General features: G+C 44.8%; 1 protein-coding gene and 1 pseudogene across 2 annotated transcripts; both read right to left on the minus strand.

The window, feature by feature from the left end:
* Window positions 1–1,744: 1,744 nt before the first annotated feature.
* MICU2 (mitochondrial calcium uptake 2) lies at window positions 1,745–16,802 on the minus strand. Of its 2 annotated transcripts, XM_008067992.1 has the most exons (7): window positions 16,775–16,802; window positions 16,041–16,106; window positions 13,649–13,746; window positions 9,408–9,579; window positions 5,956–6,064; window positions 5,353–5,510; window positions 1,745–2,398 (listed from the first exon to the last, which is right to left on the minus strand). In XM_008067992.1, exons 2-7 carry the CDS (start codon window positions 16,071–16,073, stop codon window positions 2,294–2,296), a joined length of 675 nt encoding a protein of 224 aa, XP_008066183.1. In that variant the 5' UTR covers window positions 16,074–16,106; window positions 16,775–16,802; the 3' UTR covers window positions 1,745–2,293. The 2 variants fall into 2 exon arrangements, with proteins under 2 accessions (XP_008066183.1, XP_008066182.1); XM_008067991.1 differs by lacking the exon at window positions 16,775–16,802 and having other exon boundaries at window positions 16,041–16,116.
* Window positions 8,558–9,000, minus strand: LOC103270480 (annotated as a pseudogene).
* Window positions 16,803–19,293: the final 2,491 nt, after the last annotated feature.

The raw sequence follows: 19,293 nt of genomic DNA on the forward strand, positions 1-19,293 counted from the left end.
TTCCCCCAACCGCCTGTTGACTGTTGCTTTTGCAGTGTGTGCTTTAGTTTTAGATGAAGTGTATTTGCTATTGGTCCAGTTTCTGCCGGATACTTCATGCTGTATTCTGAAGATCTGTCCACATCGCTCCAGTTCGTGGTCCTTGTGGCTTCAGGACCACGACCGAAGCCTTCCACGGTGTGTACTACCACCTTTTATTTGTGCCTTTCCTCAGTGAGGGACACTCGGATTCCTGAAACTGCCCCCACTGCAAATAGTGGTAGTGAACACCTTTGTGCACATCCGCACATAGGTGTGTGCCTGCTTCTCTGGGACATCTGTCCAAGACTGAGACGTCTGTGTCCCGACAGATTGTCAGACTGTTCTCTAACCAGCAGTGCACGAGAGACTCCCTTTCTCCAAGTCCACACTTACATCTGATATGGTCAGGTTTCTATTTTTTGGCCAATCCAACAGGTGCAAATTGTGATGGTGTTTTAATTTGCACTTCTCTAGTTACCAATGAGCTCAAGCACTTCCTGGCCACTCAGACGCACCCACCACCGGGAATCTCACCTCTCCACAGTGAATTTCCAAATCCATATTGTTTGCTTACTTTTCTAATGAGTTCTCCATGATAAAAAAAAATGTTTTATTTTAAACTATTATAGATCTGAATTTCTTCAGCTAAATATTATTCAATAGTCAAGTATGAAAAAATGCTTTTATATGAGGGGGACTAAAAAAACAAAACCCAACACCAGGAATTATTTATTTTTATAATAATTGTTTTTATAATTACAACTTTTTTTTAAAGATGTGGAGTACAGTTCAGGGTTAGGTACCTATGTGGCCATCGTACAGGTTCCATTTGTTGTTGATGTTGCTGTATATTCCGGATGCCACTGAACCTAGACTGTGCTTCAGAAAGACAGACACATTCATCTTCTTGGGTCCTCTAGTGTAGTAGTAACTGAACATATACATATGAACTGCATGTTATTCTATTATAAATTCTTTAATATTTATATAACATGTATATATGTGAGTGCTTTATGTTGTTTACAAGATAAGTGTGTGTATAGGAAAAAAAATAAGTGTGCAGTAGCAGGATCATAGCTCATGACAGCTTCGACCTCCTGGGCTCCTCCCGCCTCAGCCTCCTGAGTAGCTGGGACTACAGGTAAATGCCACCATGCTTGGCTGTCTTTAAATTTTTTTTTGGCTGGGCTCGGTGGCTCAGCCTGTAATCCCAGCGCTTTGGGAGGCTGAGGTGAGTGGATTGTCTGAGCCTGCGGGTTTGAGACCTGCCTGAGCAACTTGGCGAGACCTCATCTCTACAATAAAAAAAAAAGAAAATTCGCCAGGCGTGGTAGCGCGCACCTGTAGTTCCAGCTACTTGGAAGGCTGAGGCGGAAGGATTGCTGGAGCCCAGCAGGTCGAGGCTGCAGTGGCTGAGAGCAGTCTGGGTGACAGAGTAAGACTCTAACTCAAAAAAAAAAAAAAAAAATTTTTTTTGGGCAGAGATGAGGCCTTGCTATGTTGCCCAAGCTGGTCTTAAACTCCTTGGCTCAAGCGATTCTCTAGCCTCAGCCACCCAGAGTGCTGGGATCACAGGTGTGAGCCACTGCATTCACTTTGATCTTGTGATCAAAATCCTCCCAACTACACATATACTAATGAGGTTGGCAAGGAATGAATATATTTACAATTGTTTAAACATGTAGTTTAAAAAAACACACGCAAAATAAAAAGCAACTCAGTATTTTGTTTTAAATCTATGTAAATACTTTATTCTGCTTCCAGACAGGACACTGAAATTTACGTGCTATTTTGAAGATGACTGATAGACAGTTAAGCAACTGACATAAAATCTACAAGACGTGTCTGAGACAGATGGCACAGATAAGAACCTGAAATAGTTTTTGACTCCATTTATCCTGGCAGGACACCAGTACTTCCAGGATGGACACTGGCCTGGATGCCAACTACTTTCCTCCATAGCACTTGCTTATCCTTCCAGAATCTTCTCATGCTACAGTATCCAGGACACCAGTGACCGGCGAGGTGTTCCATCTCGCCAAAATGCAAAATGCTCTTCACATTGAGGCCTCTGGCAGAATCCGGTATGGTCTTGTTGAAGAATGGCTTTTCTTCCTACTAAGTTTCTTAATGAGATTACTGAATCAGAGTGAGCACCAAGCATGTTTACATGACAAAGGACACCCATGAAGACGGCAGAGACAAATGGCTGGCACTTAAGCTCAGCTGGAAACGCTGGCCTTCTGGCAGTATAGTTGTTGCATGGCCCTCTTTAAAGGAGACCCCTTCCAGCTTGTTTCCAGACCTCTTTTACTCCTTTGATGCTTTCTTTCTTCACACATTTCCAGTATTCTTGCACACTCTGATGCTGAGGTACCTGCCAACCAAAGAGAAGGATTAAGGGGTCATTCTCAGGGTTCAGCAGGACTTCCTGGGCACAGGACGCCACTGCTGATTTCCTTCCCACATGCCTCCTGAAAGTGGCTGTGGGAGGCTATGCTGTACAAGATGATTGCAACGAGCTGCAAACTAAGGGAAAGCACAGAACAGGGTGTGACAGAGGCCATCTTGGGGTGCTGAGGCAGGAGGCTGCATAAGCGTGCGCTCACGGCGGAGACTCGGCCCTCTTCTTCATAGGCTGGTTTTCAACCTTCACTGTTTCATATTGCTTTCGTTTTATAGTACATTATAACAGCTCCCCTTTTCTGGTGGACTTTGCTTAGATGTGTGGGATAAAGATTATAAGCCTAAAACCGTAATTTAACCTTGACTAAAAATAAAAAAAATGAGGCCATGGTCGGTGGCTCAGTCTGTAATCCCAGCATTTTGGGAGGCCAAGACGAGTGAACTGCCTGAGCCCGTGGGTTCAAGATCAGCCCGGGCAACTTGGCAAGAGCTCTACAATAAATAAAAAATTAGCTGGGTGTGGTAGTGTGCACCTGTAGCTCCAGCTACTTGGAAGGATTGCCGGAGCCCAGCAGGTTGACGCTAGGGTGGCCATGAATGTGCCATGGCACTCCACCTCAAAAAAAAAAAAAAAAAAAAAAGATAAGTCACGGCATATTTGATTAGAGGCTTCAAGAAAAAATACTCTGATTTAAGTAAGTGCTTTGTGAATGAAAATACTCAGTGTGGTCAGGTGATTCACACCTGTCAACCCAGCACTTTGGGAGACAGAGGAGAGAGGATTGCCCAAGCCCAGGGGTGAGACCAGCCTGGGCAACTTGGCGAGACCTCATCTCTACAATAAATAAGAAAATTAGCTGGGTATGCTGGCGTGAACCTGTGGTTCCAGCTACTTGGGAGGCTGAGGCAGGAATGCCTGAGCCCAGAAGGTTGAGGCTGCAGTTGCCTTGAGCATGCCACTGCACTCCAGCCTGATCCATAGAGTGAGATTCCAACTCAAAAAACAACCAAACAGGGCCGGGCGTGGTGGCTCACGCCTATAATCTCAGCACTTTGGGAGGTTGAGGTGAAAGGATCGCCTGAGGCCATGGGTTCAAGACCAGCCTGGGCAATTTGGCAAGCCCTCATCTCTACAATAAATCCAAAACTTAGCTGGGCGTGCTGGTGCGTGCCTGTAATTTCAGCTACTTGGAAGGTGGAGGTGGAGGATCACCTGAGACCAGCAAGTTGAGGCTGTGGTGGTCTTGAGTGTGCCACTGCACTCCAGCCTGGGCGACAGAGTGAGACTCCGACTAAAAAAAAAAAAAAAAACCAAAAACAAAAAAACAACCAAACAGAAAACAAAAATACTCTGTGGTGATTACTCCTCTCAACAAAATGAAAAAGTAAAGGTTAGAAAATACTTGGGTCCTGGTGACCACAGGAGCACAGCACTGCTGGAAATTAGCCAAATGGGAGCAGAAGTCTACTTTAGATTACATCTGTTCTTTTTTCTGTCACTGACTTACAGCTCTTCTTTATAATGTTTTGTGCTAAAGGGCACAGAGGCTCCCAGGTACATGAAATAATTTACTGCAAAGAGCAGTTTAATTTCTAGCAATATGATTAACTAGGGGTGTGGGATGACTGCAGAGCTTATAAACCTGTTTGCTAATGAACACCGATTTATCAATTTTCCATACATGACGTGTCTGCAGGAAGCTGAACTGCTTGTTCTAGGCTGCAGACGGACTGTTCTGTCTTCATGATGAACTCTCCTCCCCTCTCTGTCCCTCCCTCCTTGCTTCCTGCCCACCTACCACCTCTGGACGCTAGCTCTCCTCTGCAGACTTGGTTCATGACAGTGCTTCTAGCAGATTCTAACCTAAACAACATTCTGAGTTGGCTTCGTCCCATAGTTACAGACCAATATGTCAATCTGAGTGAATCATGATGACACCTTACATTTACTTCATGGGTCTCAGCCACTATATGAAGTGTTTCATGTCTGATTCTCACAATCATTCCTTTTGGTAGATTCTATCAGCTTCCTCATTACACAGATGAGGAATCTGAGCTCAGAAAAATTAAGTGGCTTTGCAAGACTCAGCAGTTAAAATGCCAGAGCTAGCTGGGCTCGGTGGCTCAGCCTATAATCCCACGCCTTTGGGAGGCTGAGGTGAGTGGATTGCCTGAGCCCGTGGGTTCGAGACCCACCTGGGCAACTTGGCGAGACCTCATCTCTACAATAAATAAAAAAATTAGCCGGGCGTGGTAGCGCGTGCCTGTAGTTCCGGCTACTTGGAAGGCTGAGGCAGAAGGATCGCTGGAGCCCAGCAGGTCGAGGCTGCGGTGGTCGGGAGTGGCCACTGCACTCTGGTCTGGGCGACAGAGTGAGACTCCAACTCAAAAAAAAAGAAAAAAAAGCCAGAGCTGTTGGGCACAGTGGCTCATGCCTGTAATCCAAGAACGTTGGGAGGCGGAGGTGAGAGGATTGCCTGAGCCCAGAGTTTGAGACCAGCCTGAGCAACATGGCGAGACCTCATTTCTACAGTAAGTCAAAAAATCAGTCGGGCATGGTGGCACATGCCTATAGTTCCAGTTACTTGGAAGGCTGAGGTGGAAGGATCACTTGAACCCAGGAGGTTGAGGCTGTGGTGGCCGTGAGTGTGTCACTGCATTTCAGCTATTCCAGCCTGGGTGACAGAGTGAGACTCTGACTCAAAAAAAAAAAGTAGCTAGAGCTGGTGTTTGAACCTACAGGTACTTAACGATGGGCAGTAAGTCAAAGTCTAGACTGTTTCAGCGTTTCAATTATAGTTTGTAATATCTTTTAAAAGATGAAAACTCCATGTGAGGATTGTGTACGCTGCCCAGATTCTGGTTTAAGATCATTCTGTTAATTACACGTAAACATCTATGTATTTAAGAACTCCAAATCGTTACCCATAAACCTCGATGCATCCTGTTTTTTAACACCCCAAGAAACTCTTCATGACTGAGGCACTCGTCGCCATCCAAATCGAAGATCTTGAAGACGGTGTCCAAGATATTGTTTGAGAGCTCTTGTCCTGTTGCTACTTTCACGGCTCTCTTAAACTCCGCTAGAAACAAACATAACGTGACTCATCCATGACGTGAAATAGTTTAATGATTTAAGAACTTTCACGATTTAAGAAGTAAAAGCAAATCTAAATTTTTATCATTTGGGAAATAAAAGTGAAAACACCCATCAAGATCATATCCAATTCATAAACTCGGCTGAGAAATGGCCTGAGAGTAAGCACAGGATAGACGAGCTACTTAATTCCATCAATGCTTCCAACACATGTTGAAATATTTCACTCATTTTAAGAGAATGAGAAAATTAAAGCAAGTAAAGTAACCATTACACTGGTGTGCTAGTGTTGTCCATCTAGGTTAACCATGTTGTGTTAAAAGGCCAATTGATTATTCTGCCGATAACCAGATCCTTGATGGGCACTGTCTAGCTGAAGACCCATGAGTCTGCTGATAGATGGTGACAGTTCAACAACTTGTGCAGCTTACCGAGTCTGACTGGGCGGTGAGCTAAGTGAAACATCTGCATGGCGATAGCAAAGTCTTCCAGGTGGGTTGTAAAATGGCAAAATGACTTGAACTCATCCAGACTAATGCTCTAGGAGAATAAGGAGATTTTTTATCACCTTGTAAATACAGGAAATGATCTGTGACACAACTGTAAGTCTGCTTGTCTGCCCTAAGCTTACTGACCTCAGACCTCTTTAAGCAAGTCTATTAAAAAGCTCAAGACAGAATAAGAACAGTATGTTTTAGATACGAGGTGGAACTGTCAGAGAATAGCCAGCAGGGCTGCTGTGTGGCTGTGCAGACTGGGCCCTTGGAGCTGCAGGCACACGCCAGATGGCCATGTTGTGGCCACGCTGGAGCCCCAGTGTCCAGTGTGGCTGTGACTGGCAGGGCGTGCAAGCAGGGCATGGGTCACATGAGGGCCTCAGGTGGGGCCTCGCCTGGTAAGGCCGGCGTCGCTCTAAGAGGGGGAGAGACATCAGAGCTCGCGTGCACATGCATGCATGTGCATGCATGTGTGTATGTGCATGCGCGTGAGGGCTGTGGCCACGTTAGGACAGTGAGTTCTCTGTCTCCTGTGTCTTCCGTTGCATCCACGAAGTTGTGCAGGCTGGCTTGCTGAGATACAAACTCGGTCACTCTGTGTCAGTTTTCAAGATCTCATTAGGTATGAAGTAGGCCAAAATCTCAGACCCTTCAAAGTTCTCGATACCGACTGATTTATTTTTATTTTTTTGAGTTGGAGTCTCACTCTGTTGCCCAGACTGGAGTGCAGTGGCTGCTTCTGGCCACTGCAGCCTCGACATGCTGGGCTCTGGCCATCCTACAGCCTCAGCCTTCCAAGGAGCTGGAACTACAGGTGTGCGCTACCACGCCCGGCTCATTTTTGATTTATTGTAGAGATGAGGTCTCGCCAGGTTGCCCAGGTGGGTCTTGAACTTGCAGACTCAGGCAATCCACTCGCCTTGGCCTCCCAAAGTGCTGGGATTACAGGCTGAGGCACCGAGCCTGGCCATTACCAACTGATTTTTTTTTAATTAACGCACACTTTTTTATTATATTAAAATCAGGCAATGGTCTGACAATAAAAAGGCTGCCCATGGAATACTGTTATGCTCAACTTGACTTACAGGATGTTAAATCCTTAGAACTAACGTTTCCGCCAGAAAAAGATTAATGGAAACATCGATTGCTTTCAGACTCGATGGTTGCTGCTTCGAAAGGTGGCTTTACACAAATACTAACGTGAGAAACCTCGAGTACACAATGGATTGCTTTATTTCGGTATGCATCCACACGTCAGCACTGAGTGGTCCTGAACAGAAAGTGGGAGCTTGGCGGTGCGGAGTCGGCCCCCAGCCTCGGCCTGTTGTGCACACGCGTCCATCTTCTCCCTGCTGAGGCTTGTGAGAAGCAGCAGACCAAAACCCAGGCGTGCCCCACAGTCAAGCTTCTCCTGTTCCAGTTGTCAGATTCCAAGCTAGATCCTGGCGGGCGGCAAGGCTGACCGAGCGGGAGCCCTGTTGAAAACTGCCATTTTTAAAAGCAAAAGCAGTAAAAGGAAAAGAAAACAATTCAGAAGGGTCATATGTGCTTCCAAGTGTCTTCTTCATGCGGCCTCTCTCCGAGTCTAACCGCTAAGGACTCTAGGAACGGGTGAGTCTGAGGAACCCTGGTGACTGTTCTTTTCACCTGTCAAAACCTGAGCTGAACAACGCATCAGCTGATGGTGACAGCGGAGGACAGTGGCAGGACCGAGGGCCCCAAATTCATTTCCCAGGCCGATGGAGCGTGAACAGATGCAGTTCCAGGACTACACGCGGGAGGCTGGACTTTCCAGCCCTGCCTGACGGCTTCTGGCCACAGCCAGGAAGTGCCATGGCAAGTGTCGGGTGGTGACGGCGCAGAAAGGGGACTTGTGGGGGGGAGCAGCAGCCCGTGAAAGGTGGCGAGAGAGGCGGGAGGCCCCGAATTCCTCGCTGAAGGCCAGGCTCCGGGGAGCAGCGGGGTCACAATCTATGCTGTGGCCAAGGGCGGGGGGTGCGTGGGGACAGGACGATGGCTTGGCAGGGGTGTCATTTAAGACTTGAAGAAGGAAGCCAAGGGCGCAGGCAAAGCACCCCACGCCCAGCAGTAGTCCCACACGCTCTGACTGGACACCTTCACATCTGCTCTGACAGGCCCCTGCGCTCAGGCCGTTGTGGGGAGGGCGGGGGGGAGGCAGAGACCCCAGGCCGTGTAATCTCTGCAGCAAAGTGATTGTGTGATATGTCGTTTCACAGTTGAGTTAGATGTGCCCCACCAGTGGCGATGGGAATCAGTTTACATAGACTTTCTTGATCCCAGAAGTTCAGCTACGTGGACAGTGGTTACACTGGACAGGGTGATTTGTTATAGCACAACTTATATATTTCAAGTGGACAAAAAATTAGTGTCATTTCCAGTACCTTAAGATAAATTGCCTTTCAATGGGAGCTTCCTTTCCAGTACTTTGAGGTCTACAAGACGTATCTAGAAATTCACTATTGTGGAAAATGAAGACTGCGTCAGTGGTGCAGGGAGGGCGCCGTGGCTGGCGGGCCTAGATGCTGTGACACTGTCCCTCGGGCGGCTGGGGGAGCTTCATGTTCTCCTTGGACAGCATGAGGCGCCGCAGCTCCTGCAGGACTACCTTGATGCTGTATGAGTTCTGCCACTTTGCTAGCACTGATATGACTCTGGGGTCTACCACTCCATTAGAACTATTAACTCCATTCATATTAATTTCTGTTACAAATCTTCCAAAGGGGGTGCCTCTGGGTATTTAGGTCCACACTCTATTTGAAGGCTGTATATTCGGTTTTCATAAATTGTTCTTGGAGGCCCAATTATCATCCCTGTCCATCTTGTAAGTGTCATGTCTTTGTCATCTTCTAGAACCCAGCTAACTGTGCCATCTCCTACTCCTTTCTGGCCTTCTTCGAGTTCTTCCAACAGTCGGAAATTGAGAGGGACTTTTACTCCCAAGCCCGTGGTGGCTGCCATCTTGCCCCGACTGACTTTTTAAGATCTCACCATAAATTAAAAGCAATGGCCTATTATGTATCACTATCCCCCTCCCCATGTGGTTAATTTTCAAAACTGTATATACTTTAAAAAATCTTGCGAGTTTGCACTGGGTAGGACTTCCAGAATGATAGGAAGGAACAGTGGGACAGTGGGTTCTTTCTTATTCCTGACTGTACTGGAAGCACAGAGGTCACAGGTGACAAACTGAGTCTGTTGTGGACAGAAGCCTGTTTACAGGAGCAGCATGTGGAGAATACTCCTTGGCAGATTCTGTACATAATAGCTGCATGGTGCCGGTTAATTTAGAAGCCACTTTACTTAATACTGCAAGGTGTCTGACTTACTTCCTTTCCATCACACGCATAATAAACGGTTATACCAACCTCTCCTGCTGACAACTTCTCTCTCACATTTTTCCAATAAATGTCTTTGTTCTCAGTGTTAGTAAAAAAAAGCAGCCATTCTGCAAAGTCCTCTTTTCTCATGAAGCTCAACCCTTTGGAAAACTGAAGGAACTCCATTTCTTGAACCTCTGTTTGTAGATTTTCCATAAACCTAAATGTTAGAATACAAAATGGGTATAAGTAACTCGTGGCATCCAACCTTAGTGCTGTAAGCGGGACTGCAAAGGCCTCGACTACGCCTGCTGAGTGGCTGCCCCTTCTGTGGTGAGTGAGACACTGTGTCAGGGCCTCAGGCTTACCGAGGCTGCAAGATGCTGCTGATAGCCAACACTTGCTTCTGTTTGTCATACCTTACGCTCAATTTGTTTGTGTAAATTATTCCTGGAAACCTACATTCTGAAGAACTTAAAGATGTAAAAATTATGTAAACTGTTGCTTTGATACATCCACAGAAACTTAAATTCCATGGAAAACAATTTATTTCCAATATAGAAAAATTAGCAATAATCAGTGAAATTTAAAATCAGGTGGGATGCTTTTACAAAGCTAAGCATAATTAACATTTTCTAATATTTTTCAGATGTCACAGTTGATAAACGGCTGCGCAGCAAAAGCTTAGATCTACCTAAAAATATTTATAATCTTCAGGACAATAACATTATGTCTATATGACTCAACATTCCTTTTTTATAAAAACAATGTGACACTTTGATCAAACTGTCATCAATGGCTTCCCAGGAAAGGTATAAGTTGAAAAGATATCAGGTTAAAATACATTTTCTCTGAACCCAAGAACCTAGAATTTATTTCACGTGCTTTATTTGTAATCTAAATCATGTGAAAAGGATTTGATTCCCGTGAATTGTAACATGGAGCAGAGCACGTGATTCACTCTTCACATGTTAAGATGTGTCCTGTCTGTTTTGTCACAGCTTAAATGGAAACATACATGTAGCAAAAAAAGAGGCACATTTTAGGTCAATGGGAGAAAAATGGCCGCTGTTAAAACATGACTTGCTTGGGGTCCACAATATCCCAGGAACCTTAGTGTGTGGAGGAGGAATCTGATCCTAGGCTTCTGTCTCCATGGCAGGCAAGAGTCAGCAACTCAAAACATCTGAATGTATTGGTTACACAGATTTGTCAATGCCATGTCTCTTTCCGGGTGAAAGCAGAACTTTTCTCTAAACTTGAAGCATTTCCAGTTTGGACTGATAGATCAACCAGCTATATTACTGACACTTTGCCTTTTGTTCTGCTGAGTTTTATTGTACCGTGATAACATTCAACTGATTCTTTTTTTTTTTTTTTTTTTTTGAGTTGGAGTCTCACTTTGTCGCCCAGACTGGAGTGCAGTGGCTGCTCCCAACCACCGCAGCCTCGACCTGCTGGGCTCCGGCGATCCTTCCACCTCAGCCTTCCAAGTAGCCGGAATTACAGACATGTGCTATCTCGCCCGGCTGATTTTTTTTTTTTTTTGAGTTGGAGTCGCACTCTGTTGCCCACACTGGAGTGCAGTGGCCGCTCCCGGCCAGCGCAGCCTCGACCTGCTGGGCTCTGGCGATCCTTCCACCTCAGCATTCCAAGTAGCCGGAATTACTGGCTTGCACTACCACGCCCGACTGATTTTTTTGAGTTATTGTAGAGATGAGGTCTCGCCGCCCAGGCGGGTCTCGAACCCGCGGGCTCAGGCAATCCACTCACCTCAACCTCCCAAAGGCACGGGACTATAGGCTGAGCCACTGAGCCCGGCCAACTGATTCTTATTAGCAATGTTAAAATCATGCTTTACTTGCAAATAGGTGTAGAGTGAATGAGGCAAGCTGAAAAGGTGGTATAAAAACATTACTACCGGCTGGGTATGGTGGCTGAGCCTGTAATCCCAGTACTTTGGGAGGCTGAGGCGAGAGGATTGCCTGAGCCCAGGGTTTTGAGACCAGCTTGGGCAACTTGGAGAGACCTCGTCTGTACAATAAATCAAAAAAATTAGTTTGGCATGGTGGCATGTGTCTGAAGTTCCAGCTACTTAAGAGGGCTGAGGTGGAAGGATCGCCTCAGTTCAGCAAGTTGAGACTGCGGTGGCTGTGAGCGTGCCACTGTACTCCAGCCTGGGCAACAGAGTGAGACTCCAACTTAAAAAAAAATTATTACCTTGCTTCTTTCTTATTCTTTTTCTTCGGGCTCTATTTGAGCTTGTACCAGAGGCTGAAATGTTATAAACTTAATTACTGCTAAACTATACATGGTCTGGTTTAAGCTACTTTCATCTTAACTAATTATACTACTTGTGAAGAGGATAAAGTGTATTTTGTGACGATAATCTTTTCAAGTCTGAAATTACACGTCTTGTTATAACATGAGAATCTAGAATGCGATCTGGACATACACATATGAATTAAAGAATTTACAGCAGATAAGGCCACTGGACACATTCTGAACAAATCACCCCATTCATACACTCGTGGATTAACCTGTTTCCACCAAGGGCATGGCTTGGGCGTGGCGTGCTGGAGGCCTGGCCCAGCTGTGAGTCCCGGGCTGGCCTTCCGCCCCTCACCTGCCTGGGCGCTGACACTGACTTGGTAACTGACACTCACTGACAAACGCTGCCAACCAAGGCTGCTTTTCTTGAGCTGGCTTAGTGCTAAACACACTTGCTGGCACATCACTGCTAACAAACCCTCTGAATTTACAGACTCTTCAAGAAACTCAGGGTATCCTCGACTAAGAACGGACACTGCAGCATTTTTAACACCCCAGCCCTAAAAACCACACCATTATCAATATCCTCCCAGTGATCCTGACAAGAAAACTGGAGGCCAATTTCCTTCCCTCTCTGGTCATTTCTCTCATACGTTGAAGTCACAGATTTATTTTCAGTTTTAAAAGTTTATTGGGGGCTGGGCTTGGTGGCTCAGCCTGTAATCCCAGCACTTTGGGAGGCTGAGGCAAGTGGACTGCTTGAGCCTGTGGCTTCGAGAACCGCCTGGGTAACTTGGCGAGATCTCATCTCTACAATAAATAAAAAATTGGCTAGGTATGGTAGCGTGTGCCTGTAGTTCCAGCTACTCGGAAGGCTGAGGCGGAAGGATCGCCGGAGCCCAGCAGGTCGAACTGGGGTAGCCGAGAGTGTGCCACTGCACTCTAGCCTGGGCGACAGAGTGAGAATCCAACTGAAAAAAAAAGTTTATTGGAATAAAACACGAGGGTACACGTACCATACTAGAAACAAGCTCAAGGTGCACTTCTGGTCCCTCCCTAGGGGTAGCCATCAGAGTTCAAAGAAAGGAATGACATCAGCGGAAAAGACTCCAAGGAGGCAAGAGGGAAGTGGGCGCGGGCGCAGGCAACATTCCCAGCAAGTGGTGCTCTCGCACGGGAAACGTCACGGCGCCACCCGTGGGCCTCGGCATCAATTTCCTTTCCCAATTATATATGAGGGGGCCCCCCAAAAACCTGTAATTATCTTTTGGAGGGCAGGCCCCTTGTAGTCCAGGCTTCCCCAGCAAGGTAAATATTCTAGGAACCCGTCACCATCCGAATACCAGCTAGTGTTGTCAGAGGCTGTGTTGGGCTTCAGTGAATTCTTTTTGGAGATTCTTTCAATGTGTTTGCCCATTTCATGATGGGGATTTATGAGCAGCCCTGCCCCCACCGTGCTGAGTGTTCAGCAGTTTTTGACCCAAAATGGCATGACCGCTGGGCCCCACCCTCCCTATTCACAAGGTCTTGCCCAAGTGACTTTTTTTTTTGTTTTCCCAGTGAAAAAAGTCCTCCAAGGGAAACATGTTGCCGATGGGGAAGAGGTGAAACAAAAAATGGCAGAAGCACTGAAAGGCATTAAAATCGATGCATTCAAAAACTGTTCTGAGCAGTGGAAACAGTGTCTTGACAGGAGCATCGCATTCAATGGAGAGCACTTTGAAGGTGATTGAAGTCTGAATATGTATGAATAAATATACAATTTTTAATAAATAAATTCCGTTTTTGGGGATCCCCCTTATACAAGTGGATAAAGAACTGAACTTTCACAGTTTAAACAGCCTGCTGTTTTCACAACAATAAAAAAGATGCCACAATTCCAGGAGACAGAGTTAAATTGCAGTTTTTATTTCAATGGCTACGTGGTATTTCAGTTAGAAAGTCTTTTGACTCACTGGAAAATGGTATTTTATAATAGCATAACATTTCCAAAAGTGAATATAAATATTTGCACTTACCTTCGAAATTCTTTGTAATGAAGTTTTCTTTCTCCTCTTTTCCCAAAGAAATGCATCTGAAGGGTTGTGTTCACTTCTGGTTCTTTCACTGTTGGCTCCTATAACAACAAATTACACAATAATTAAAATAATTATGAATAAAACAAAAATGGAAGCTGTGCGGTAGAACTCTTAGGTCAACAAACGTAAATGATCCTTGCAGCAAAAAAGACAAAAGAGAAACAGAGGTGGGAGAGGGAAGCAGCATGCCCTCTGCTCCCTGTACTCCAGGACCCTAAGCCATCTGATCCAACAGGCGAAAACACAAGGGTCAGAGGACTCAGACCAACTCCAACAGCAAACAGGAACTCAGGTGAGGCCCGAGAGGAAGCTCAGAGTGGTGAGATAAAGGCTGTTTCAACATATGTTCTCCGGCATTTTCTAATGAAGCAAAAGTGAGAGAATTAAAGCAGAAAAGGCCTCAAGCTTTTGCTGACTGTCCGGAATACCTGCTCCTCCTGAGTATAAAATTATTCAGTGAGAATTCCATGAAAGGCAACGAGTGCTCTCTCATAGCCTCCACTGATACCACGGGAGGGGTGGAGGTGGAGAAAGAGGCCTCAGCACTACTGGAGGCTGGAAAAGTCTTTTTTTGAGACAGGATCTCATCCTGTCAGCCAGAGTGGAGAGCAGTAGCATGATCATGGCTCACTGCAGCCTTGACTTCCTGGAAACAAGTGATCCTCCCATCTCAGTCTCCCAAGCAGTTGGGACTACAGGCACACATCACCTGGCTAATTTTCAATGTTTTTGTGGAGATGAGGTCTCACTCTGCTGCCCAGGCTGGTCTCAAATTTCTGGGCTCAAGTGATCCTCCCATTTCAGCCTCCCAAATAGCTAGGACTACAGATGTGCACCACCATGCCTGGCAAATATTTGGATTTTTTGGTAGAGACAAGATCTCACTATGTTGCCCAGGATGGTGTTGAACTCCTAGGCTCAAGCAATCCTCCTGCCTTGACCTCTCTAAGTGCTGGGACTATAGGCCTGGAACAATAATTAGTTTTAAAATTCAAATCTGTCCATAAACTAATATTATTAAAGTATTCAGAATTAGTTTTCAGAATTTTTAGAGTCAAGTGGAAAGGCTTCCTTCCTCATTCTCCTAGGCTGTCTTCTCCTAAATCTAAGAAGTCTATGGAAGTCATTAAATAAGAATGACCAGCTAGGTGTGGTTGCTCATGACTATAATCCCAGAGTTTTGGGAGGCTGAGGTGAGAGGATCCCTTGAGCCGAGAAGTTCAAGACCAATCTGAGAAACATAGCGAGACCTCATCTCTACCAAAAAATAAAAAAAATTAGCCAGGCATGGTGGTGCACACTTGTAGTTTCAGCTACTCTGGAGGCTGAGGTGGGAGGACTGCTTGAGTCCAAAAGGTTGAGGCTATGGTGAGCTGTGATTGTGCTACTGTACTCCAGCCTGGGTAGCAGAGCGAGAGCCCAACTTAAAACAAAACAAAAAAACCCAACAACAACAAAAAGGAAGGGCTGGGCTCAGTGGCTCAGCCTGTAATCCCAGCACTTTGGGAGGTTGAGGCAAGTGGATTGCCTGAGCCCGCGGGTTCCAGACCAGCCCGGGCAACTTGGTGAGACCTCATCTCTACAATAAATCAAATTAGCAGGGCGTGGTGGCACATGCCTGTAGTTCTGGCTACTTGGAAGGCTGAGGCGGAAGGACTGCCTGAGCCCAGCAGGGTGACGCTGGGGTGGCAGTGAGCGTGTCACTGCACTTCAGCCTGGGTGAGGGAGTGAGACTCCAACACAAAAAAAGAAAAGATACTCGAACAACTTATTCTTTCTTTTTTACAATAAGAAAAGCAAAGCATGGGAAAATGTATACATGCTACTGCATGTACAAAATGGAAAATAAAATGCAGCTTTACTTATGTACTTACTTACATATGTGTGTATATGTGCATAAGCTATCTTTGGAAGACACAGGAAACTGACAGCATGCACTGTGCAGGGAGGAAAGTTGGGTGACTGAGAGGGCAGTCCTGCTTATCTGCACATGGCTGTGTGCTTTTGAAGTCAGGAGCACGTGATTCAAAATACAGTCATGCATCTTCACGACAGGAGTCTGTCCTGAGAAGCATGCTGTTAGGCGACTGCTGTGTGACCATCACAGGCCGGGGTGGTGGAGCCTACCATGCAGTGAGGCCACAGCACAGCTGACTGCTCTGGCCACCGCCGCACCTGCGGTCTGTGGTTGACCAAAAGGTTGTTGTGAGGTGCCTGACTGTATTAAAGAATTAAACCACTGACAAATCTATTGGGAATATCTGAGCAAACAGAAGAGAGCAACTATTATCAATATCATTCGCTCGGAAATGCTTAGTTCATGTGTACATACCTGACCTCCTGTTTCGTTAGTTTTCACTGTCATTAGGTCATCTTGTTTACTTATGATCTTCTGCAGCTAAAAAGATCGCAAACATGGGTTTATCTGTGTGCCTATTGGATTTTTCAAAACAACCTAAAAAACAGATGCTAGTTATTTGTTAAATAGTAACTTAAATTCTTTTTGCAGCATAACTCCAAATATTATCTTTTTTAAAAAAATGCTTAATTTTAAATTTGAGACAGGGGTCTTGTTACACTGCCCAGGCTGGTCTTGAACTCCTGGGCTCAAGTAGTCCTCCCACCTTGGCCTCCCAAAGTGTTGGGATTACAGGCATGAGCCACCGTGCCCAACTGAATATTATATTTTTATCTTGGAACATATAAGAATCAAAAGAGAAAACAGCAATTTAAGTATTAACATAATTATTACAATTTTCTACTAAGAAAAAGCAAGCTCACTTAATAGATACATATTCTAAAGGCAGCACTTTATAAAAGCTTCGTGATTACTTTCCTTCTTTCAGATAATTTTTATTAATAACTAATCTTTTATATCACTAGCAGTTTATGGCCACAATTTCAAGTTCAAGTATATAGTTCTTAAAAAGCTACTTATATCACATACCTGTTCTTCCTTTTCCCTTATGATTACAAAGCATTAAAATAACTTAAAAAGACTTATATTTCTACTAATTAGAACACTGTAAATAGTACTTTGAAATCGAGTACATCAAAAAAGCCTACCTTTGTCAGTAATTTGTATCAATCCTCATGTGGAAAGCAAATTAAAAATAAAAGGATTTTAAAAGACTCAGATGTAGACAAAATCCTAAGCTATGGATTAAAGTCAACTAGGAGACAAACCTCAACCCATTTTGTCCTAGGCTATGTCTTTAACAGTTGAAAAATTGCTGCAATTAAATTTCAAGTTAATTATTTCAGATTCAGCTATTTCTGTTATGTCTGTTGCAGGCAAATGACTTCTCTAGTCCTCTGAATCTCTCAGTTTTCAACCCTATCCGCCTTGCTTATTTTTGGAAAAAAAGGTGAACAGCTTTACATTTGTTTTACTTTTATTTATTTATTTATTTTGAGTCAGAGTCTCACTCCCAAAGTGTTAGGATTATAGGCGTGAGCCACTATGCCCGGCCTTACTTTTTATTTTTAGGTGGACAACTGAATAGTGCAACACTGATTTCACTATTCAGGGGATCCAAATGCCCCTGCCAGCGCTGATTCCCTCCCCGCTAACCTTTTTTCATTACAGGAAATTCATGCACAAGTGAACAGAACTCCCTAGGAACCACCATGGGAGTGTCCCTCCTTGTCAGCAGTCACCAGCATTCCTGCTCCTTCCTCATGCCTCGTTTTTACAGTTCCCGAGGAAAGAATCAAGTTCACCAGAATGCACAAAGTCCAGCCATAGGATGCTGAGCTTCTCTGTGCATCTTCGTGGTCCATCCTCTCTTCTTGCGTCCCCACAAGGAGACAGGCAGTTCTGACTTTTTCCCCTCCTAAATTAGTGTCATCTAGTTTAGAAATTCAAATAAATGGAGGAAACGGTATGTGTTCTTTGTATCAGCCTTTCACTCAGTATAACGGTCTTGACACTAATTACCCACGTTGTTGCGAATCAGTAGTGCACATCGTTCCCATTTACTGTTGTTTTAGTTTATTCTTTCATGTGAATATGCCACTGCTTATCCATCCACTTGCTAACAGATGTCTACATGTCATGAGTTTTTGGCTACCGTGAAGCAAAATGCCACTTTCTTATACAACTCATTTTTAAGAATGTAGGTGTACATTTCTATTAGATAAATACCAAGGAGGGTACAGGTCTTTTTAACTCTCTATGAAACTACCACACTTTTCCCCAAAGTACCTTCTGGTTCCTCCACATTCTCAGTGACATTGGGTGTGATCGGTCCTTTAATGCTGGCCATTCTGCTAGAAGCTAGTAGTAGTCACTGTGGTTTTAACTCACTTCCCCTGAGGATGCTTCGGAGCGCTGTTTCAAGCACTTACCACCCATTTGTATGTTTTCTCTTGTACAGTGTCTGTTGCAGTCTTTTGCTCACTAAGAAAAAAAATGAACTGTTAAACTGTATGAGTTCTTTATATAGTCTGAATACAAATCCTTTTGTCAGATATCTGTTTGGAAAATATTTTTTCCCAATCTATAGCATGTCTATTCATTTTCCTAATGGTGTTTTTGAATAGGCAGAGTTTTTAATTTTGGAAGACTAATTTATATTTTTTCCTTTCTGGTAATTCTGGTCAGTGCCCTCAGAAACTCTGCCTGCATTAGATTCTGAAGATATTATCTCTTATCTTTTACCCAGAAGCCTAATGGTTTTTTTAGTTCTTTTTTTTTTTTTTTGAGTTGGAGTCTCACTCTGTCGCCCAGACTGGAGTGCAGTGGCCGCTCCTGGCCACTGCAGCCTCGACCTGCTGGGCTCTGGTGATCCTTCCGCCTCAGCCTTCCAAGTAGCTGGAACTACAGGCGTGCGCTACCACACCCGGCTAATTTTTTGATTTATTGTAGAGATGAGGTCTCGCCAAGTTGCCCAGGCAGGTCTCGAACCGGCGGGCTCAGGCAATCCACTCACCTCAGCCTCCCAAAGCGTGGGATTACAGGCTGAGCCACTGAGTCTGGCTGGTTTTTTAGTTCTTATGTTTAGATCTTTAATATATCTCAAATACATTTTAACATACGGTATGAGGAGGGGATTATCGTTAATCTTTCTTCATATGTGTATCCAATTGTTTTTGTGTCATTGTTGAAAACACCTTTCTTTCTCCATTAACTGATTTGATGCCTTTCTTGAAAATTAAGTCATCATGTAAATGTGGACTCTTCATTATCCTTCACTGATCTACTCGGCTATCTTTATTTTATTTTATTTTACTTTTTTGAGTCCGAGTCTCACTCTGTCGCCCAGGCTGGAGTGCAGTGGCACACTCATGGCCACCACAGTCTTGACCTACTGGGCTCAAGTGATCCTTCCACCTCAGCCTTCCAAGTAGCTGAAACTACAGGTATGTGCCACCATACCCAGCTAATTTTTCTGGATATATTGTAGAGACGAGGTCTTGGCAACTTGCCCAGGCTGGTCTTGAACCTCTGGCAATCCTCTCACCTCCATCTCTCAAAGTGCTGGGATTACAGGAGTGAGCCACCAAGCCCCAGCGAAATTGTTTATCTTTAGATCAACATCACAATGACATCCTTACTGTAGCTTTGTAGTAAGTCCTAAAGT

Source organism: Carlito syrichta, unplaced genomic scaffold (genome assembly GCF_000164805.1).
Source record: "Carlito syrichta isolate Samal-C Ts95f unplaced genomic scaffold, Tarsius_syrichta-2.0.1 Scaffold309850, whole genome shotgun sequence".
Lineage (NCBI taxonomy): Eukaryota > Metazoa > Chordata > Mammalia > Primates > Tarsiidae > Carlito > Carlito syrichta.

Coding starts and splice junctions, on each gene's coding strand:
- MICU2 (XM_008067992.1), bottom strand. CDS start 16,073: ATGACAGTGAAAACTAACGAAACAGGAGGTCAG. Junction 9,580..13,648: donor CATTACAAAGAATTTCGAAG/GTAAGTGCAAAT, acceptor TCTAACATTTAG/GTTTATGGAAAATCTACAAA. Junction 6,065..9,407: donor AGAAGTTGTCAGCAGGAGAG/GTTGGTATAACC, acceptor TTATTCTCCTAG/AGCATTAGTCTGGATGAGTT.